Genomic DNA, 23,865 nt, shown 5'->3' with positions numbered 1-23,865 from the left:
TACCGTCTGTCCTTCGGGGCCCCCTGAGGATGGGGGCCCTGGGCACGGGCTCCATGTGCCCTTATGGTAAAGACGGTATTGTTTGTGTGTTTATCAGTACATGATGGTGACCCGTGCGGATGTGTTCTGGAGACTGGGAGGTCGCATTTGCAGAAGCTGTCGGATGTAAAGCACGATGACCACGATTTTGAGACGGGAGATACGAGCTTATCCCACGTGGCCCATAAATCCCCAGCAGGTCATTTTTAATCAATCAGTTGTCATTTTCAAGTTCATTATATCCTATTTATTATAGGTGAAAGAGGTAACGCTACTGTACTACTACTTTATAACTAACTAACTAATATGGCTCAGCGATCCAAGGAGGATCTTGGCCTCCGAAACGAGAGCATGCCACTTTTCCTGATCCTGCGCCGTTTCCTGCCAATTATCGGCTTGAAGCTGACGCAGATCCGCTTCCACACTGTCTCCCCAGCGGTATCTGGGCCGACCTACCGGGCGGCCACCAGTCGGTCTTCCCAGGTTCGCCCTCTTGGCAGCTCGATCCTCTCCCATTCTTAATAGGTGACCGAACCACCGAAGTCTGTGGGATTTCGGTTCGCCGATGATATTGGGTCCGGCCACCAACTCCTCGATTTCGGTGTTCTTCCGTATCCTCCACGTGCCGTTGTCTCTCTTGATAGGTCCCAGGATCTTACAAAAGATCTTACTACTTTATACCTGTAGGTATTATAGGGTGCCCACAGAGATCCTAGGTGCTACTCCCTGTATCTCCTGCTTATACCTATTCTGTTTGCAGACTAGTAAATGTGTTTCATTGTTTCCTCGTACCGTTATGGTATGAAGAGATGTTAGTTTAGTGAGTGTTGAACTGTTTAATCACGTTATTATACTCCCAGTGCCGTAGCGTGAACCAATCTAGCCGTGGCGTGGGCGAAAACCACATGTGTGAGGCCCTTTCAATGTGTGTTCCCAAGGTAAGCAAAAGGTTGGGTTAGTTGCGAGGCCCCCCTAGGTGTGAGGCTGTGGGCGAAGGCAAAGGCAAAAATCAAAAATCAAAAATCAGGCAAAGATTAAGAGATCCAAAAGTTTAATATTTTAATAAATAATGAATCCTTCTCTCTCAGAACCTGTGAAGACACTAGAAGCAATTTTATCGGATTATTTATATGGCCGTATAACAGAAGGTAAGAATGTGTCAAAGCTAATATAAGTATTAGGTACAACTAGCACATGTAAGTCTAATACAAAATGGTCTGAAAATGCCGAACCGAGGTAGGTACCTAATACCGTTAACCTGTAATCGGATACCGGATAGTAGGTCACTATCCGGTATCCGACCGGTTAGTAAATTAATGGCCGGATAGGCCGGATACCGGATAGTAACCGAATATCCGGTGTATCTCTAGCTATGAACTTCCTATTTATAATTGTTGTAATATTTAGTGTGTCTAAATTGTAGGTGATCAAGATTCGGACGAAGATTCCGCAGCTGAAAGTCTTAGTTCCGAGAATTATAAGCAGTTCCCCTCAGGACGTTTACTGCAGTAAGCCATAGCAGTCATTTTTACATTCGTACTTAATTGAAATTCATGGAGAGATTAAGGTTAAGAGGCATTAGGGAAAGTGCTGAAGAGATGAGGAGAGAGGTTATAGACAGATTCACAACAACTACAGATAATTAAAATGTACCTACGAGTACTTTTCTTGGTCTTACTCTATGTTCTTGAGTAACTTGGAGATAAATCTGAAAAATTAACCCTCTGAAGCAGTGGTTTCAGTAATGTGCAACTACTCAACAAATGTTTGACCAGGGACCGCCAACTCTTTGGAAGTTAATACCTTATACTGTTTATAAATTCGACCAGGGATTTACAGTGGTCGGCAGACCACCGGATAAGAACCGTTGGTCAGCGGCGACCTTTACCGGTGTTTAATCTGACTGATATTACAGCAGCGAAATGTTTCTAAACAAGACCGGCGTGCACCTGCCATCACCCGACCTGCTGCACACGGGGCACTGTCGGCTGCGGCTCACCCCCGACTACCTGCAGACGGCCGTGGACGCTTTCGCCATTATACTCGAGGGCAGCCTGGCGGACGTGCGGGCCTTGCCCGCCGACTATGTGCTGCGATCGGTGCGTCTGCTTTTTACATTCTGTAGGCGAATTTGCATAAAATAAAATAAAATCTTAGTCAAAAACAAAAACGGGGCTCTCTAAAAAATAAACAAAGTCATTTTTAGCATGTAAATCACCAGACATCACACACAACGTACAAAAAAATACGTTTCTCTATAGTAAGTATATATGATATATGTATAACCTTTCAGGCACGCACAATTTCCATCATGAAACTACCGCAGGAGAAGTTAAGTGCCATGTGGGACGTCGTGTTGAATGGACGGAAGCCTAGGGAGATCACATACAAGACTTTAGAGATTTATAGACCTCTATTCAAGTATCTCAGTGGGCAGCAAATGGCGCAGCTAAATTTGAATGATCCCAGGATTGTTAACTATATAGGCACCCATCCTGAACTTACCAGACATCAGGTAGGTAAATAAATATTTTATGTACGCAATTTAGTCCCGTCATAGAGAAATAATTAAGTAAGTAAACAAAGAATGATCTCTCCTTGCATAGATAAAAATTCATTTACGAGTAATAATAAGTTTTAAGTGACCAAGGCGAAAACTTATTTTAATAAGATTTAAGTATTAACTTTTAAGCGAGCTTAAGATTTATTAATTACTTATTCATATCATAAATTTTACCATACCTCCCATATAATCCAGTAACTTTGTCGAATTTTGTAACCTGGCTCTTTTGCGTCAAATATCGAAATACCCGCGAAAATTTCGGTTTTCATTTAGATTTGGGCGATTATAACCCTAAAGGACTAGTTTTTGATAGTGCGTTCTCAGGGCGTTTTTAAAGTGGACTAGATTGGCTACAGTACGAGACTAGAATTGTCTCTGTACATCTAGTAGTTTCAGAAATAAAACCTTTCAAAATTTATAATTTTTTGAAATTGTATTCGTAGGGTAAGTAAGTGCAGTGAGTATGCACTTTTGTCTCAGGCGATGCAGCTTGGCACGATTGTTCCTAAGGTCAAACAAAGCTGATTTGAGTCGGTAGACACGAGATCGTACCGTGCCTACCCCCCAAAAAAGGGGGGGAAATGGTCGGCTCCCCAGGTCCAATCTATGCTATATTTCTTCCTGCTCTTTGCAACTAGGGCAAGTTATATATCATTTTCATATAATTTAAGGACGAGCACATTATATTCATACTTTTAAAATGCCAAGTTAAGTGTTTATTTTTACATTTTTAATAGTGATGTACCGACTATTGATTTGGCCGACTAGCCGACTAGTCAGCCGACTAATCGGCCATTCGAGCGCCGATTAGTCGGCTAGTCGGCCAGATCATTACTTTCGTATAAGTTCAGGTGAAAAACAATAGTTTTGCTCCTTTGGTTGCGCTATTCATCATATTAGCTTAGCTAAAAGGTGTTCTCTACAGGTTCTAAGACATATGACAAGAATCCTCGTTCAATTTCTGTCTTTCTTTTATATTGCGATCCTGAGCAGACCGTCAGTAGGTACAGCTTGTAGGAGGTATTTCCAAGGCTCTATTTGCCTTACGTAGTCGCCAGTTAAGAACCTATCCCCTGTGGTCAGCGTCTTTACGAGCAACGTGCCCTGTCTAAGAAGTCTCTAAATTTGCAATAACATTAATAGTTCCCCATGGCTCCACCATTAAGAAAAACAAAAACTGAATAAATTATTATTATTATTATTTAACTATCGAACTTGCATATGAAAATTACACGAGAATCAGTTGAGATCGACCTGTAGAGGAAAACACCAGCCAACCAACATACGATAACGATCAAACGGTCACTTATATGAACAAAAGTTTTCGTATGCACCCTGAATAGGTATTTTAGTAAATTAGATATAAAACATATGGTAAATATTGACTGTTCATTTCTTTTTTCTGTTTTTCTTTCACTAATAAAGTGCCGACTAATCGGCCATTTTTGCCGACTAGTCGCCGACTAATCGCCGACTACAAATGTGGCCGGATAGTCGGCTTTCCCGACTAGTCGGCGACTAGTCGGTACATCCCTAATTTTTAACCTTTGACTTTGGCCATAATTACATTTCTATGGAAATCGTCACTCAATCCGCTAGATATTTTTCCAAAAAAATGTATGACTGCCTGCTTTGAAGTGATAGTTCATAGAATAAGGAATCCCTAAATTATATGAAAATGATATATTACTTGCCCTAGTTGCTAAGAGCAGGGAGAAATATAGCATAGATTGGACCTGGTGATTCGACCCTTGCGCCTCCCTTTTTGGGGGGTAGGCATGGTACGATCTCAAGCTACCTGGCCAAATCAGCTTTGTTTGACCGTAGGAACAATCGGGCCAAGCTGCATCCCCTGAGACAAAAGTGCATACTCACTGCACTTACTAAACCTACGAATACAATTTCAAAAAATTATAAATTTTGAAAGGTTTTATTTCGAAAACTACTAGATGTACAGAGACAATTCTAGTCTCGTATTGTAGCAAATTTAGTCCACTTTAAAAACGTCCTGAGAAGGCACTATCAAAAAAAATTTAGGGTTATAATCGCCCAAATCTAAAAGAAAACCGAAATTTTCGCGGGTTTTTCGATATTTGACAAAGTTGCGTTCGGCGCTCGAAGTCACAAACTTGTATTATTCATTGGGCCAACATCATAAACACGTCTGCAAAAAATCAGAACTACCGGATTTAACGCAAACGCGAAATGTATAAGATTACTGTATTAATACAAATATTAGGTCCTTACCTATGAAATTGGCGTTTTTGTTCATAGATATAAGTCTGATCCTAGTTTTTTTTTTTTTACAAAAGTACATACACAATTACAATAAAACTACAGTGCACTCAATAAACAACGATTTTACATACAATTAATTGTTATTTTTTATTGTTAAGTGTTCAGAATTAAGCCTTGAAAATAGGTCTTTTCATGTGCTGTCGGTTCGAGTATTAAAATTACTTATATTTTTCTAATGGTACCAATTTTCAAGAAATGGAGATATTGAAAACATACCTTAAAGGTGTCAAAAATTACTGTAAATTTTGTTTGGTTTGAATTAGCCATCAAAAAAATATCCGCAAAATTAATTGTATGGAAATTCGTGTTTCGTTGAAATTCTCCGAACAAAACGCCAATTTCATAGGTAATGACCTAATACAAGTTATTGTTAATAAGAATGACAAGTAAGGAAAGCATTGTATGGAGTGTGCTCTTTATACTTAGGTTTTTAATACAACTGACAACCGAAAACGAATTTAATTGATTTTTTATCTAACAGTTCAATTATTTTTTTATTTATTTTCGAGCGGAAAAGTACCTAATATTGCGTAGGTACAGTCGCCATCAAATATATCGGAGCGGCCAAGGTGCTCACAAATATCTGAACACGCCTCTATTGTCAAGGCGTTAGAGTGCGTGTTCAGATATTGTGAACACCTTGGCCGTTCCGATATATCTGATGGCGACTGTACATAGTCATCATCACATCACGTCATCACTTGTGACAGCTGTAACTGCGCGTCAGTGTGCGACGTTTTGAGTAGGTAGTAAAACATAGGAATGTTTTCATTTGGGTCTAAGATACCTACTAAATAGGGAATATTAGGCAAAGCTCTGCGTAGGTGGGCACCAAGGTGGCACCTTTGTGGCACATACAGTAAACAAACCACATTGACACATGGTCTACCGCGAAACAAGAAAATCGAAATTTCGTTATCGAATCTCTCTATCACTCTTGCATACTTATTCGAGCGATAAAGAGGCAGATAACTAAATTTCGATTTTCGCGTTTACCGGTAGGCCCTTGTTAACAAACCGCCTTGATGCATCAATGTCATATTTTATTGTCTGTGAAAACTTGTCGAAAAACAGTTTAAGGCACAGTATGTATAAGTTAGTCTATGAATTTACTGAGTCGGTAGTGCTGCACTCTGTCGGCAGAACATTGCAGTAATATCCCCTATTGATTGCCCTTAGAATAAAGAAATAGTACATTTTATTGCAAGTGTGTAAAGTATGTAATCTCATTATCTCACAACGTTTGAACCTATTCGGCCGGCAAGCCCTTGTTTCCCGGCCTCTTGTATTCCGGTGGTTCTTAGCTATGTTTGATAGAAATCGACCCAGCTGTTTGAAGAGTACGAGTATAAGCTCTTTTACAAAATGATGTAAGGCATTTCTGGCATCAATGTTATTTTTCGGCATATAGCGTAGGGGGTTTTATAAATTATTAATTTAATAGTTATAGCTAAATACTTAGTATTTTTAGGTAGGCGTTGTGGCAAGTAAATATATCAAAATTAACCCGAATTGGCGTAAAATAGCATCTTTAAATAACATGAATAACCTACTATGTGGAGTGCCGATGACTTTTATGAGGAAATTGGATGGCGCCGAATACCTTAAGTTGGAACACCAGGTAAAAGAAGGGTAAAAGTTTCCTTCTCATTAGTGTGATAAAGAGATTACCGTATCGTTCGCTACGGAGCAAACGATTGACATTTGGCTATTAGGCACCCAGTTGCGTCAACGTTGCGTCGAGCAACATCCAGTAGACTGGACGCCGACGCTCAGGAGACGCTAGTAATGGGGCCTCTCTTATAGTCAATTATACCATTTTAAATTCTCCTTGGTAACGATAACCCATTTGCGGAAATTTTAGTTTTAACATTAAAATGAAAATTACTTACACAATACACATACATTATACAGGGTGAAATCGGGGTCGTGTAGCAAGAAAGAAAAATAAGACTTGCCACTTAATTAGGAATACAACACTGTAGATTAGAGTGCATTAATTTGTATCTTTTTCGTACATACAAAAATTTAATACAAAATAATTTCTTATAAGTCATGGTCAACCTGTACAGACTTGACAAGACAAACATCTAGTAAAGAAAGTAGTGGTAACTTACGATAATTAATTGATAACACTTATCTTCGGTTTTACATTCAGTGTAAAAGCAATTAAAAAGTAAAAAAAATAATTTAAAGAATTTATTAAAATAATATTACAAGCACTGGGACGGAGACTCCACAAGCTTTTAACAAATACGACCAAAACTTAAACATACCTACTTCAAGAGCTGCTCAAAGTGTGATCCGTTTTGCTGTCGACACAATTCGGCTCGTCGCCTTAGGTTATCTTTTAATCTGCCCAGAGCAAAGTGATTCATTTTCACACTTTCAAATGCTCCAATAACTCGCTGACGAAGCTATCGAACTATCGAAGGATAGTGTTGTCTCTTGTTCATACACCAATCTTTTGATTTCGCCCCAGAGAAAAAAATCCAAGGGCGTCAGGTCGGGACTACGAGGAGGCCATGCCACGGGTTCGCCGCGGCCAATCCAACGTCCCGGGAACTGTTCATCGAGGTAATTGCGTACCTACTCGGTGTTCAAAATGAGCCGAAGCACCATCGTTTTGATAGTGTAAGTTATGCAAGTAATGTTCCGGCACTTCTCGCAGTAAATAAATAAATAAATCCGAGCAGTGGTAGTACGACGTGCTTGGTAATAAAACATTACCATGTCAGACCGCTCAACATTTGAAAACGGATATGCCGCGGGCATTTTTCTGCTTAATTATCTTTAGAATTGCCAGAATTAATGAACTCAATGCACAATCCTTGAACGATTTTATTTATTTTAAAGTTTTGACTTTGTCATAACAGTGACGGTTGACATTTCTTACTCGTCTAATCAGTTGTTTATTAAATAGGTTTTAACATTAATTGTAAGGTAACCATAATTTGTGTTTTCAACTGGGATACTTAAATTGCTGATTAATTAATGGATAGCTGCAATTAGTTAAAAATTAACTTTATACCTAACATCGCATTAATTTACCGAGTTAAGTACAATAGGTTTGAATCACGACCCCGATTTCGCCCTGTATATATATCTAAATAATACCTACCTAACTACTTAAGTAAGAGTCACACGAACCTAACCGCCGCCATACAATCGATGACTCTTATTCTTAATTAAAAATTATATTAACATTATTCTAAAAAACATTTTTCACCACACCAGCTCGGAAGAAAGGCTTACTTTGCACTTCAAAAACTGATAGCAAAGTTGCATTTTATTCACTTGTGAGGCAAAGTAATCAAATGCAAATTTTGAGTTGTTTTCTTATGTTTGCTGGTACAATTGACTTTTAAATGATGATTTTGGATGATAAATATTTAATAACATTCATTTGGATTTGATTAGGTTTGATTTTGTTTGATATTTTACATTTAATATTTGCTTCGGGTTGGTGTGGTGAAACATTTTGTGTTTCACTCGGGGACAAATTTTGTTTAACCCTCGTGCTTTGAAACCCTCGCAACGCTCAAGATTCCATTTTTCGAACCACTCGCTACGCTCGTGGTTCAATTTAGGCATCTTTCGCTTGCTCGGGTATCAATATTAGCACGAGCGGTTAAACAACAACTTGTAAAAGACATAAAACTATTACTAGTGGCTCTGTGAGCTGTAGACCTCGCGAGCAGAGCTTTAAATAACATGGTGCTAAGAGTTTTAAATATAGTAAATTAAAAAAAAAACAATACGAAATGTATGTGTAAAAAAATACAAAAAGTTATAATAATATCCCAGCATACAATTACTGGGGATCGAACCCAGACCCTCTGTGCAAACAGAAAAAGCGAACGTTTACAAACTGAGCCAAATAGTTCTTAGATGTGTTGACGAAATTTAGGTACTCCTTCTCAAATTAAAATTAGTTAAAATTAAATATCTCCATACCTTCGAAACCAGCGAAATAAATTTTCTGAATTTTTGGCCATTTAATCTATAAACATATCTCAAAAAGAAAACACTCGTATGGTACCGATACCACTATTTGTTTAGGCGCGAGCTATCACAACTCCGCCATTTAAAAAAAAATAAAAAAACCGGACGGACAAAAAAAAATTATTTAGACATAGAATCCAGTCACAAAATTTCACGAGATTCGGTTAAGAATTACGACCTGTAGAGGAGAACATCCGGACATACAAAAGCAAAATGCTCCAGTCGAAACGTAGACCTTCGCTACGCTCCGGTCAAAAATATGTAACATGAAATTTGACATGATTCATGAACATTCAAGTAACAATTAAGTCATCATCATCTTCCTCGAGTTATCCTGGCATTTGGCGACGGCTCATGGGAGCCAGGGTCCGCCCGGCAACTAATCCCGAGAATTGGCGTAGGCACTAGTCTTTACGAAAGCGACTGCCATCTGACCTTCCAACCTAGAGGGTAAACTAGACCTTATTGGGGTTAGTCCTGTTTCCTCACGATGTTTTCCTTCACCGAAAAGCTGGTAAATATCAAATGATATTTCGTACATAAGTTCCGAAAAACTCCCGTACGAGCCGAAGTTTGAACCCGCGACTTACGGATTGAAAGTCGCACGTTCTTACCGCTAGGTCACCAGATTTTACTTCTACATTATATTATTTCAAGTAATATGTACATAATCATAATAAGATTTGACCGCTGTAAATGTATTTATTTTATGTATGACGTTGCTGTTAATGCGTCACTTTTGCCTCAGTGTAAACCCACAGATGTACCATTTGCTGTATATAAAACACTAATAGGATCTACCGATTTAAGGTGTTTTATCACATACGAGCTTGTGACCCCCTCCAAAAGCGATTCTACTTGAACATGATGACTAGAACTCAGGTACCTAATATGTTTATTACATTATATTAATACAATTAAGTTTACCTTTACAATAGTACATTGTAGGAGGACGAAAAACCGCTAAAAGATGGACGAGTGAGTTTGAGGGCCGACACGTTAGTGAAAAATTGTTGAATGGTTTTTGACATTTCTTTTTTTTAAACAAGAAATTGGTCCTATAAAATAACCTAATTTTATTTTTGAAGGAAAAAGTTGCGCCAAAAAAAACCTTTTATTGATTTTTATGTTTTAAATGATACTCATTGCTGTAGCGAACCATCACCAATGACAGATGATGATAACTATGAAACATTGTAGTAGTGGTGGTTCAGGTGCTACAGCTATTGCCTACTTTCCAGCTTGGTTTTAGACCATCTATTGCCACATTTCCGAACAGTGGCGTGAAAATATATTTTATTCGACCATAATAGTATGTCGGAAGTTTTACAGAAGATACTTATATAGGTAATTAAACAACTCCTCAAGTTAAAGTACGAGTATGTCAGAGGGGTCCTTCCGCAAAAGTTACGCGAGTCGCTGGTTCATTGCGTGTTCTATTACTTCCTTTCTTTCCGTGTATCTCTGGATATAAACTGATATAGATGTCATATACCTACTAAAGAAAAAATCCGGCCTTCAGCACTGGAGGGCTGCGTCAATTTTTCTTTAACACATATGTATACCTATACATATGACATCTATTTCAGTTTATAATTGTTTCTTTCTAAAGTACAAGAGAATATTTCCTTTAATTAAAATGAGCTAACTTAAGGTTTTAAGGTACTTTCCCTCCAGGGCCCATAATTATTTCTACGCTGTATATTGGTGTAACTAATATTATAAAAATAAATATTTGATAAAAATAATTTGATTTGTTACCAATCTAGAATTCATCTAGAATTGAAAACTTAAATTTGCAAAATATTTAAAAAAAAAACAAGAAAATACAAGTACAGTATACGGTAGCAATAAGTATACAGTAGTACAAGTAGATGTAGAAATTACTGCTATTTATAAACAATCGGCAAAGTAATTACTACAAACGCTTTCTCAAAGATTGCTGCTTAAATTTTCATAGGCGCTGGGGAAATCGTACAGCTGGAGCGCCAGAGACGTGTCGCGCTTGGGGCTGCTGCTGGCCGAGGTGGAGGGCTCGGCCCTAGCGAACATCGACCCTGAGGCGATGGCCGGGGTCTCTGCCCACGTGAGTAAATACTTCTTAATAAGGACCGGTCTTATCTAATCCTGTAGAGATTTAGTTTATGGTGTAATCGAACTGGTGGTGCCTGTTTTAAAACAACGTAGGCTTACAACTAACTAGAACTCGATCGATATGTTTTGATAAGTAGTACGACTAGACTGTTTTAAGAAAAGTACAATCAGTGATAAATAACGCCTACCAATTTGTTTTGATAAAACTTATTGCTTTTAAAGGTAATGGCAGAAATGAGGCCGGAAAATATAAAACACCTGAGAGATTTGCAGATCAAGTATTTGAAACGGAAAGTAAGGAACATTATGTCTCGAAAACTTAAGGAGTACGACGCTCTGATGGCAGACACGGCATGTAGAGTCAATACAAATATATTTCTTAGATTATTATTTGTTTTGTACAGTAAAGTTGTGCTAATAAATTAATATTTAATATATGTAAATTTATCACAGCGGTTTGATTTGAAGTCCTCTTTAGTATAAAGAGTCAGCCATTTTGAGAACTTTTAACGATGGTATGTGGAATTCGTAGCTCCCGTTTTCTAGAGGTCGGACTTCCAGCTGCAACAAAGTGCATAGTGGGGGTAAAACAAACGACGACAAGGCACAACATAAAAAAATATAAATTATGCAATAACTTTGTCCAATACTATTTGTCCGCTGTCACTTTTAGAGCTTTTAGATAACTCATGTGTTCGCGTATGGCACCATCATCCATCCATCAATCATAAGACGTCCTCAATAAGGTACATCAAATCAATCATAAAATGTTTTTGTGTTCAGTTCTTCAGTTCAGTAATTAGCAAATTAAAAATACCGGTAATTCCTATTAGTGGCTCCCGAGTCTCCCGACTGAGCGCGCTGGTGTGACTAAATGTGATTTTCACACCCCTTGTATCGGCCCCATTCGTAGTGCTCGCCCTTACGAAGTAATATATACTTGGTCAAGCAGATCCTGTCAGTAGAAAAAGGCGGCAAATTTGAAAAATGTAGGCGCGAAGGGATATCGTCCCATAGAAAATTTGAATTTCGCGCCTTTTTTTACTGACAAGATTTGCTGGACCAGCTATATCTAATAGGTCTATGTCTATGTCTATAGACATTTATAGGTTTTTCTAAACGTTATTAAAATTAAGTATGTTAAGGACTAAGGACGTTTCAGAACAGCAGTGACAAAAAATAATATAATTTAAGTACCTAACTAATGTAATACTTCTACTAAAGTGTAATAAAGCGATATAGGTAATCTTACCACTATACCACTCCAGTCAGTTTGTGTGGAGGCTTCTTTGAGTTTTGTGTCATTCTTATTGACGAGTGCGTGTTGTTTGGTAACACAGTCACGACAAGTGGCTTGTTCTTTGTCACCGACAGGGACCTCGAGATACAAACTTTGCCCACAGTCACAGCAGTCACATTTATCCAAATCTTCACCTACAATGCACCCGTTATCCGAAGATGATTGGTTATCAGCCTACACATGACCATGTTTTATTTTGGGTACATGTATAATATATAAAATCAAAGTACATACGCTTGAAATGTATAAATTCAGAATAAGTAGGTAATACATAACGGTTATAAGGTACCTATAACATTCAGAATTCATAAAGTACTTACCTACGTTTCCAATATTCTCGGAAATGCTTACGATTATGGGTATTATAATGCATACGCTTCAAATGAATAAGCTCAAAATGTAGGTATAACTTCAGAAAGAATATATTAGAGAAAAAAGAAGTTATTACCTACATATTGAGCGTATTCATTTGAAATAGTATCTAATAACAATTATAATCCATACGCTTGTTAGGGTTCCGTACCCAAATGGTAAAACGGGACCCTATTACTAAGACTCCGCTGTCCGTCCGTCCGTCCGTCCGTCTGTCCGTCCGTCCGTCCGTCTGTCACCAGGCTGTATCTCACGAACCGTGATAGCTAGACAGTTGAAATTTTCACAGATGATGTATTTCAGTTGCCGCTATAACAACAAATACTAAAAACAGAATAAAATAAAGATTTAAGTGGGGCTCCCATACAACAAACGTGACTTTTGACCGAAGTTAAGCAACGTCGGGCGAGGTCAGTACTTGGATGGGTGACCGTTTTTTTTTGCCGTTTTTTGCATTATGGTACGGAACCCTTCGTGCGCGAGACCGACTCGCACTTGCCCGGTTTTTTTTTACATAAGTAGTGATCGAAATATCACTATCACTACACTTTATAAAACAAAGTTTCCGTCGCGTCTGTCTGTTTGTGTGTATGTGGTATGTATGTTTTCGATAAACTCAGAAACTACTGAACGGATTTTCATGCTGTTTTCACGTATCAATAGAGTGATTCTTGAAGAAGGTTTAGGTGTATAATTAGTTACGGTTTTGTGTAACCCGTGCGAATCCGGGGCGGGTCGCTAGTATATTACTAAGACTAAGTATTATCTTCGTAGAAACTTAACTTCTTACACACTTATTTGAGTAGGGTCAAGGCGGAAAAAGTGGCTGTTGAACCATTTGATAGCTCCTCTACACGATGGGCCAGCGCCGGCCACTCCAAGGGACACAGCCATGCGGTAGAATGAGATAGCAATATCACTTTGCTCCCTCTAATGCATAAATGCGTCCCTATTGGAGTGGCCGGCGCTGGCCCATCGTGTAGAGGAGCCATGAGAGTATTACGATATTTGGGCGTCTGGGCCATTGTTTGCCAACTGTTTGCCAATGCAAACAGTGGCTCAGTCGCCCAAATATCGCTATACACAGTAGCACCTATAAATGTTAAAATAATTTAACCATTGCTCGTCCATTTGAATTTGTTCGATTACTGAATGTTTCCGTTGTATTAGCAAGGAAGCAAATCAAAGCAAATAGCCTCTTTTCATATTGGAATTCGATTGAGTGAGCTTACTGTACCTGGCTATTTTTTTCCGAGTCACTGTTCCTTCTTTGACCCTACCCACCTTTGGGTAGCCAAAGTCCCCATTTAATTAATATTTTAATAATAACTTTTATCTTTTGTTCCTGATCACACTTGAATCTAACACGCTCATCGTCGCACCTAACTTTGGGTCTTGAATGAAGGTAGGTACATTTTGTAATTTTCAAGATTCTGAATAAACAATATAAAACGTATTAATAATTGTCTGTAAGCTGAAACAAAAAAATGGGTGCGACGACGAGCGAAGCGAGAAGCAGCGTGTTAGGTTGAACTCTGACGAAGACGCCAGAAGCCATACCGTCATAGCCAACTTTGCCCGTTTTTTTTTTAAACACGTATTTCTCAAAAAAAAATATATCATATCATATGACTTTTTTTGCTCAGCACGTCCATAGTGATCAAACGCATCAGTTTAATTGAAGCAAAAATCTAAATCATGTTTTTACCCAATGTTTGGCGTTTTAGAGGGCGGTCAAGGATATCCGGGGTTTGCGCCAACATTGCCCACGTCAATTTGGTGGTCAAATACAGCTCGTATGATGATGATGTCTAAGAATCACTTAAAGGTTTTGGGCAATCCTATCGTTCCCTGTTAATAACTTGGCGATAAGTGTAAAAACTTTTGAATAAATTTGGTGGGCAATGTTGCCTACCCGTTTTTGGCCTTTTCCATACAAAACTCACCTTAAGCATTTTACAAAGGCTAGGGTTGTCACTTTAGAGAAAACCTGTTACAATAGTTTAATGGCCTAACATATGAGTTTTGCTGTATTTTTCATGCGTTAAAGGGATAAAACATCTAAATAAAGGATAATAAGACCAATTAAATACAGTATATATTTATAAACTTACTTTAGTGTACAAACATAACCTTCTTTTACTTGCGAAGTTGGGTAAATTAGTCAAAAGTGACAACCCTAAGCCGTTTTTGGTGGTGGGCAATGTTGGCATCCATAGGTCTGTATATTACCGGATTACATTGCCCACCGCCAAAACTTTTGTGTCTTTAGGCGTTTTTAGATTAAACCTCAATGGACATAATCTATGCTTTCTGTTTTACAACTGAAACGCGGAAATATAGATGGTCAAGCAAATCTTGTCAGTAGAAAAAGGCGCGAAATTCTAATTTTCTATGAGACGATATCCCTTCGCGCCTACATTTTTACAAATTTGCCGCCTTTTTCTACTGACAAGATCTGCTTGACCAAGTTTATTTGTCAAAGGGTTCTCAATTATTTTCTACTTGCATTCATTTTTCAACAATTTTTTGTCCGCCGAAATATACCCTATATTTGACCACTCGCTGAAAATTCCCAAGTCAACTTGTGCCAAGTTGTGTCCCAAGCAAAGAATATAATACTCACTAGGAGAAGAACGGTAACTCCATACAAAAAAATGTCCCCAACCGTTTATACGTTTATACTAGTGGCGCCGTCGTTGTGTACCAAGAACTAAAGTTGACAACCGGTTTAGCCTGGCGGATATTGGTAGGTAGTAATTCTGTTGATAAACATATTTGTTATCTTCATATCACGAAATATATGAAAGATGCAAATATTACCCCTTGTTTGTGGTATTATCAATTGATTTAAATAAAAGGCATATTTATGTTTATAACATTGTATTATTTTATTTATTAATAAAATGCATTACATATAGAAATATACACTGAAAATTAAACTTAATAAAAAATAGACATTAATAAAGCGCATTCACAAAGTTTTCAGTATAATACAAATAACTTTAGCAATGCCTACCTATTACACTTTACACACACAGATACACTACACTTTACACACGGCATTTTACGCAGATTTCCAACTTGTATTCATACATTTCTTCACGGTTAATTAATACGCTTTCCAGCTCCTAAAGCTGTGAATTTCACTCAAATATGTATCTTCAACAGCCGTTGCCCCGCATTTAGCACATTTTCTATGTGCATTGCTGTAATCCATGTAGGTACAGACTTACAGAGTGTTAAGTGGTAGTACCGCTACGTTGTATTTATTATTTAAAGATTTAATAAATAAAATTTTCGTTATGAACTTTAACCACAGCAGTTGGACAGAGTCATTGACAAATATATTTTATTATTATGGTGGGTAGACGTACCTACCCTCCATATATTTTATGAACATTGATAAAGACAGTTGGAAGCAAATATTCATTATAAAACTTAATCGCGTGTAATTAAGTTTTAAGTGTTTTAAGTTCCGTTTTATGATTAATAATGTAAAAAATTCGTGAAAATTTTTAATCTTAGTTGGGAGCAATGTTGCTGTAGAAAAATGTTTTTATTTTGATTACTGGCAACTTTTTCTAGGAGGCCAAAGTACACATAGAAGCTTCAGTTGCACCCATGCGCAATTATAAGGGGACATAACTTTCTTAGGAAGTGAACAGGCCTTGGTCCCAAGTCAATGTTTGGTAAGTATACAGTTTTGTCACAAATACAACCTATTTTCTACTAAAAATAGCAGGGTGGCCATAAGTATTTTAAATTTTTCTACATTAACGAATTTGTTTAAAATTGTCGTTTTGGGCAAAGTTTCCCCTGGTGGCAAAGTTGGCTATAATGACGGTACCCAATTTAAATCTTGGCATTTTACAATGTAAATTTAGATTAAGTACCTACTTAATCAAAATTTACATCCAATTTAGACCCTTTTTCTTAACAAGTACTGAGTATGTTAAGATTTATATGACAAATATGAATTTAGGATATTATATAATATTGTAATTATTGGTATACCATTTAATAGCTTGGTATATACCAAGTTTAGTATTTCGAAACATATAACCAAAAAACTATAAGGACTAACAATTATTATGAATAATTGATTCTACAACTAGGTACTTATGTCAAATAATTTATATATTTTGATACAGTATGTATTTTGAATTTAACTATTATAACTGTATTCAGTTCTAAACGTATGTGTTTTGACTTAATATATTATTATAATATGTACCGAGTACATTGTACCCATCATTTTACCTTTACTGCTTTCGAAATGTTTTTTTAAGTCGCTTGTATCTGTTGGTGAACTTTTAGTGCCGTCTAGTTTACCAGTAATATGGTTTTTAACATTGGGTAACTCGTCGCAATCGGGCATCTCACGATTGGTTTCTTGGTTAGTTTCCATATTGCAAGCGCAAGCGCAGCTGCAAGTGAAGTAGGTAGGTAGTATATAAGTTAATTATACCGGGTGGGCCCTGTAACACGAGCAAACAATTAAAACATGAATTGTATTCCTAAAACGATTAAACTTTTGTCTAAATACTTTATAAATTATGAAGTCTTTAGACAGCTTTAATAATAGGCCTTTATCATCTGTTTCAGATGTACAGACAGACAGCTTTAGACTTCCTATTTTTCATACAAATTCATGTAAGTACCTAAGTTATCATCATGTCACGCTTTAAACATAACAGAATTCATAAAAAAAACACAAGCTATTTTAAAAAGTCGCTATACAAATGTTGGTCAATTTGAGGAGTACAGCCTACAGTTTAACTTGTTGCACCTGTTACAGCGTGGCTACCACCAGTTTGGCACTGACATTAACGCTCTCGAGAACGAAACTTACTTTGTATGTATCTCGCTCGTACTCGCATATTAGTGCGAGCGAGATGTACAGAAAGTATAGACGTTAACGTATATGTCAGTTATGACACTGTCAGTGATTCATGGTACGGTACAGGGCCCACCCGGCACAACTTTAGATAAGTAGTAAGCCCTACTTTGGATGTCATGAGTTGTTGTGTCCACCACTAACGCGAAGGTACCTACTTGTAAGTACATATTATGATGAACACTGTCTAATCAACCTTCATGCTATTAAAGCCCCTTTGGGTTTAGTACCCGCACCATGAGTCACCGACAGTGTCAAAACTGACATATTGAGCCTATCACCGTACCCTAACTATGTGAAATTAGTATTTTATACAATCGTGATATAATATAGAGTTTTTCAGTCGAGTACCGTGTTTAGGCAACGAAGCTTGCTGAGTTGCCTAAGTAAGGTACGAGATTGAAAAGCTTGATTATATCACTATTGTATACAATACTTTTTCTACTAGTCAACAAAAATAATACTTTAAACTAGTACAATCATACAAACAAACCAAACCAAAAGTATACAGCTAAGATTCGCGAGCAGCCGCGATACCTTCATACTGGTACGCGACCCGGCCGCCGCGCCCCGCGCCCTACGGCGGCGGGTTGGTCAACGACACCTTCTCGTAACTCATGAGGCCCTGGTACTTGCTCCGCGCTAAATTCAATTTTTAGACAGTTGTTTTCTTGATTTTGGCCACCGTAGCCTATGAACTAACAAGCAACACTAAGTGGTTTTCGTAGTCTATGGATGTTGCTATATTAAGGGTGTCACGTGCGCGTTTCTGACTTATGAAGCAATTGTTTCTACTATACAACCTAAAATAATTAATTTGAGCTATGGTTTTGTTTCGTCCTCTTGATCGCGGCGAGCTGTGATTGGTCAATTTCATTATAGTTGACTAAAATGTATCGAAATGAATATTATAGTTGAGTTGGGAGCCCATACATTAAAAATACCCAATTGCAGTTTGGTGTAAGAAATCTTAATTCAAGAATTACTGTCGTCTAGTAGAAAAATACTATAATGCTAGCGTATACAGTGAAAAATGAAGAAAAAGGCGAAAAATAATAATACTTAATAATTAAACAATGTAAATATACTGGTACCTTAATAATTGCTTGTTTATATCTTCTGAGGGCACCAATATAAAGTAGTTATTATTGTCAACATAAATGGGTGCTGCACCCTCTGTTCCGGACCACGAACAGCAATTACATCGACAAACTCCTTCTTGGCCGTTGGCTTTTGGTTGTAATGGCACATAGGAGAGTGGCGCACGGCATGGCTCGGTGAGAGTTGGTGTTTCGTGATAGATTTTGGCTTCAGCTCGGTTCTTAGAACAGTCTTGGAAGTCGGACTCGGGAGTTTTTACGACCGATGTCGTTGGTTTTTCACAATGATTATGACTTGCTTCAATCATAGAGTCGGATACATTTTTGACTTCTATGTTAAGATTTAAATTTCTTACATCGCTCTGTTTAACGTATATGGTGAAGTTATTGTCGCCGGTTTGATTACCGAAAATTAAAATATTTTTTTGGGAGCCATTAGGCACTTCTGTTAGTTTAGTCCTTTTGAGCTGAGTTCTATCACTATCTTTAGAATAATCAGTCAACGGACTCTCGCGCAAGGGTGGACTGCTAAGTAATTCGGGGACAAGTTTTGCATCTTGATCAGGTACACTGTTTGATAACAGATTTATTTTAGATTTAGTCTTCTCTGGCATTGTACACCTGGATTCAGGCGGGTATTTTTCCTGAGAAATCTGAAGTAGTATATTCTTCTGTATAAGCACAGAATCAACTGCTAATAATTGTTTTGTTGATCTGTTATAAGGCCCACCACCTCTATAAATATTTTTCAATAAATCATATGCTTCAGGAGAATCAGTATTTTCTCGATTATTTTCAAAAATTGTAATGGCGCCGGCTATGTCTCTTTTCGACTTACTTTCCATTGTTTTTGTAATTGGGTTAGTTTTTGTACTTTGCAAGGAAGATGATTCAACTTTTTTGTTAATAGCGTCTATTTTGGAAATATTATTCTTTCTTTTCACGGGAGGTGTAACATTATTTGTGTTCTTTCTTAAAATATTCGGGTTCGGCTGAGGAAGTAAACTATTTTTTTTCTGAGCTTGCTTATTATTTATTCGTCCTATTGGTTTAGCTATTTTCGCAGTGTCTGATTTGTTTTTTTCTGTAGTGGCATCTTTTTCTTGAACTGCTGTCTTGCTGGTCTATAAACAGAATGTGTTCGAGCAATTTGACGAAGCCTACGAATTGCGAATCCGGCTGCCACGTCACAGGCTTAGCCTAGTGTGGGGCCACAGGATACCTATTGATATTTGTTAACAAGGTTCTTTTCAAATAAATATTATTCTTAATCTTATTCTAATTTATGGTTACTACACTAATCAATTTATAGTGACTAATATAGTTTAACATGTAGGTGCTTTATAAAATCAATAGGTTGATACTTACGGGCCGTATTGTTATATCTTGAATTATCTTTATATTTGTGCCATCTTGTATTTGTTCTTCCGCTTCATGTTTGTAATTCATTTTATCTGGAAATAAGATAGGTGCTTCTATGAAGTAGAATATTAAATAGTTGAAAGTAATTACCTATCTGTACCTCGTTTTACAAATCACCTGGCTTTATTGAGTCTTTCTCAGGTAATTTCTCCTGACGCTTGTCTCTTGATCTAGAACAATAAATGTCTGTTAATATAGCACTCGTTTTACAAGGGGCCAAAGTTGTTGTTTTACCCCTCGCGCTAATATTGATAACCGATCCAGCGGTAACTTCATCGATTCCAAACCTGATTTCTTGACTTTCGCTCGATATAAAAAAAACATACTTAGTCTAAAACGCACCTTGTCAGTTGTAACAATTTTATCACGTAAAAGCTAAACATGAAAATTGCTTCTAAAAATGAGCGATTTATTTTTGATTGAGCTCATAGTTTACTATATTTGTTAAAACTTACAAAAAATTAAAATTCGAAAAATCCCGGGCACGCACAACCATCTGGCTCACACTTACGTTACGCACAGTGAGAGTAAGAGAAGAACCTGAACTCTTAAGAGGAGGGCCTTAAACAAATTTTGCTCCTGAGTGGAAACCACCAACACATGGAAAATACTAACTGTAAAACAATACAAATCAAATTCAAATGAACGTTATTAAATATTTTCAACACACTTGCTCGTAATCCTAGATATTTAACGCGCGCTTTTTCATTGTATCACTTGTGTCTAATGTACCTACGATAATCCGACTAAGTTAATATCTATGATAATCCGACTAAGTTAAGAAGGTAACCAATTGCTAATAAGCAGACATCGTAAATTTTATAGCATTTTTGGTGCAGCGGAGAGGTGTTAACTGTCTACCTATATAGATTTGGCCGTCTAGCTGACTTGGGACGGGAGCCGACTAATCGGCGCCCGGTAGGCCGATTGGTTTGCTATACTGCAAAACGTAATTCAAGACAAAAAAAAGTAAGACAATGTTGCCACTGCAATAATTTGTTTGTAAAATAGTAAATTCCTGTTGATAAATAATCACGCTAAGATAATTTATTAGTAATTTTACTCCTACTATTTAAATAAGTATTTTTATTTACTTAATTTTACATAAATACAAGACGCGCTAGTAAAAAGTGGCAACATTTTCTTACTTTTTTTGGTCTTGAATTACGTTTTGCAGTTTAGTTGGCTAAGTCCATAATAGGCCTGATGACAAATATTGAAATCCCTTTTATTATTGTCGGTACACTTGTATTGGTTCCGAAAAACACAATATTTCAGCTATACTCATAAGATTTAATATAAATCAGGGCTCTCCAAACCCCGGCCCGCGGGCCTAATCCGGCCCGCGAAGCGTTCCAATCGCGGGAGCCAGGCTCCAGGTGTTCAGCCCTAACAAGCAGCAACCATACTTACAGTTACGAATTTCCCTTGAATGCGAATGATATTGTTAATTCAGCACCATTATTACGATTAGGGATGATAAATACATTACAAAAAGGCCATAGTTGGTTTTCCATAGTAAGTTGGCCCTTAAGTCAATTTGATTCGGGTTTTTTTTTGTGAGTACCGTCAGTAATGGTGAAGGATATGTTTGCTGAGTATCAGCATCCCACTGGTGACAGTTTTTGACTTATGATTTTATTATTTTTTTTCTTTAATGTATTGTTTTTCGGGATGTATTCAAGCGATTTGCTTAAATTTTTTAAATAGTGTTCTTTATTTAGGTATGCATCGATACTCAAAAAACGAATTTGTCATATAAAAAAAGGAAAAAAAAGTAAAACAAAAATAAAACATTTTTTTATGTCGTGGTGAAGTAGTGACACCTCTAATTTTTTTTTCTAGTTGGTGGCCTGACATTGGCCTACTACTTGCCTAAATATCAAAATTTTCCAAACGGTACTTCCTGTCAAAAATTTGCAATGTGTGTGGTCAAGTTCTGTTCTCAATCGGTGTTTTTCAATGTAGTATACAAACTCTTCGATTCTGTTTGCGATTTCTTATCAGGTTGTCGTATTTAAGAGTAAAATGCCAATGACAACTTATTGTTTGTATACTACATTGAAAAACACCGATGGAGTACAGAACTTGACCACACACATTGCTAATTTTTGACAGGAAGTACCGTTTGGAAAATTTTGATATTTAGGCAAGTAGTAGGCCAATGTCTGGCCTAGAACTAGAAAAAAAAATTAGAGGTGTCACTACTTCACCACAACATAAAAAAAAATATTAATTTTTGTTTTTTTTTTTTTATATGACAACTGGTATTCGTTTTTTGAGTATCGATGCATACCTAAATAAAGAACACTATTTAAAAAACTGAAGCAAATCGCTTGAATACATCCCAAAAAACAATACATTAAAGAAAAATAAAAATAAAATCATAAGTCAAAAACTGTCACTATAGTGTAAATAACATTATTTACGGTATTTGACGTCTGTCACTCACAACAGCAATACTACGTAAAATGTTTTGCACATCGAAATCACAAAGGAAAACAACTGCACTGCGAACGTTTACGTTCTACGTCTTTTTTTTTTTAATTTTAGGGTTGGCCGGACACCACCGTTATGAATCGGTAGTCGTCTAAGTAAATCGATATGAATTTTTCATTTTTCTTTTAATAAAAATAAGGAAAAGGTGGATAATTAACTGTAAATATGGATATATTTATCGTCACTTAACAGACAACAAATTTGACACAGAAATAACATAAATAAACTTTAAAATAGATCCCCAGTTACTTAGTTTCAATTTTGACAATGGGTGCGACCTACTCGGTCGGTGTATTAAATACACCGACCGACCGGTAGCTTGCGGGAAAACCATATAATTCTAGCTTTATTTAAATCTCAAATAAAAATTCATTATACGTCACAATTCGATACCGCAGTCTACGTGCCATCCAATCGTAATCGCTTGCTGTGACAATCGATTTGCGTTAGTTACATCTCTATATACGTCAGTCATAATGTGTCAAATACCGCAAATAATGTTATTTACACTATAGTAGGATGTTGATACTCAGCAAAAATATCCTTCACCATAAGAGGTACTCACAAAAAAAAACCCGAATCAAATAACTTACTATGGAAAACCGACTATGGCCTTTATCACAATAACTCATTTTACACAAAAACTCTCACACGGTTGCAATTTAAGATGAATTATTTAGATACATGTAAATATTGAGTGAAAATCACCGAGCGCCGGTTTTACTTTTTAATTTTTCATTTTTTCTAGTTAGGGTAGCCAACATGGCAATGATAGTTCCATTCAGCCAAATAATTAAAAAAGTTTGTTTGTGGAATATCGTATTATTTAGTATTTTATTTAGATAATAACAAATATTATAGATATCTACTTTATATCGTGTAATAATATGTTTTGGACGTAATAAATGTTTAGTGGCGAAATAATATTTTTTTTGCACCTTCGAACTCTTTGGTGAGGAGAGGACGTATGAATTTCGGTTAATGAGGTTGTCTATGTTGCTCTAAGAAATATGTTATGGATTGATGACGTCACTGCTTAGAACGCTTCTGATTGGCGTTTCAGTAATAATGGCCGATTGGAGAATTTTGCACTTTTATTTTATTGAATATATTAATAATCCTTCAGTTTATACTGAGAATGGGCCATTTTTTAGAATCATATTAACATATAATGTTTCTTTGAAACCATTATTTCCATGATTATTTGTTACTGCCAACATGCCTATTGGTACATCACTATAAAGATTACACTCGGATAGCCACAGCCACTGAA

The 23,865-nt window shown here is 36.9% G+C and overlaps 3 protein-coding genes across 4 annotated transcripts in view; 1 reads left to right on the top strand and 2 right to left on the bottom strand.

Moving 5' to 3' along the window:
- Positions 1–23,865, top strand: part of LOC134804822 (uncharacterized) — a 470,867-nt gene that overhangs the window by 355 nt on the left and 446,647 nt on the right. The window contains exons 2-10 of one of the 2 annotated variants that reach the window (XM_063778081.1): positions 98–238; positions 1,128–1,187; positions 1,463–1,547; positions 1,955–2,138; positions 2,333–2,558; positions 6,376–6,521; positions 9,716–9,787; positions 10,866–10,991; positions 11,222–11,442. In XM_063778081.1, the coding sequence (XP_063634151.1) occupies positions 98–238; positions 1,128–1,187; positions 1,463–1,547; positions 1,955–2,138; positions 2,333–2,558; positions 6,376–6,521; positions 9,716–9,787; positions 10,866–10,991; positions 11,222–11,425 (1,244 nt within the window). In that variant the 3' untranslated portion in view covers positions 11,426–11,442. Of the gene's footprint in view, positions 1–97; positions 239–1,127; positions 1,188–1,462; positions 1,548–1,954; positions 2,139–2,332; positions 2,559–6,375; positions 6,522–9,715; positions 9,788–10,865; positions 10,992–11,221; positions 11,443–23,865 lie in introns of those variants that run through there. The other variant, XM_063778082.1, reaches the window with a different exon arrangement.
- The window catches only part of LOC134804792 (myotubularin-related protein 9), a 312,849-nt gene that overhangs the window by 76,096 nt on the left and 212,888 nt on the right, over positions 1–23,865 (bottom strand). The gene's annotated exons all lie outside the window — the stretch shown is intronic.
- Positions 11,420–20,262, bottom strand: LOC134804796 (uncharacterized). The gene is made up of 6 exons (XM_063778039.1): positions 20,211–20,262; positions 20,040–20,125; positions 18,666–19,795; positions 16,935–17,101; positions 12,252–12,433; positions 11,420–11,560 (listed from the first exon to the last, which is right to left on the bottom strand). Exons 2-6 carry the CDS (start codon positions 20,118–20,120, stop codon positions 11,474–11,476), a joined length of 1,647 nt encoding a protein of 548 aa, XP_063634109.1. The 5' UTR covers positions 20,121–20,125; positions 20,211–20,262; the 3' UTR covers positions 11,420–11,473.

This window comes from Cydia splendana, chromosome Z (genome assembly GCF_910591565.1).
Source record: "Cydia splendana chromosome Z, ilCydSple1.2, whole genome shotgun sequence".
Lineage (NCBI taxonomy): Eukaryota > Metazoa > Arthropoda > Insecta > Lepidoptera > Tortricidae > Cydia > Cydia splendana.
The sequence above is the reverse complement of the archived record's forward strand: the minus strand, read 5'-3'. Positions and strand labels throughout refer to the sequence as shown.

Bases quoted from the DNA above. Each gene is read 5' to 3' on its own strand.
- LOC134804796 (XM_063778039.1), bottom strand. From the start codon at position 20,120: ATGAATTACAAACATGAAGCGGAAGAACAAATACAAGATGGCACAAAT. The intron at 17,102-18,665 runs GTACCAGTATAT...CTTCACTTGCAG, and splicing joins ATAAACAAGCAATTATTAAG to CTGCGCTTGCGCTTGCAATA. The intron at 11,561-12,251 runs GTAAGATTACCT...ACTTTGTTGCAG, and splicing joins CTGACTGGAGTGGTATAGTG to CTGGAAGTCCGACCTCTAGA.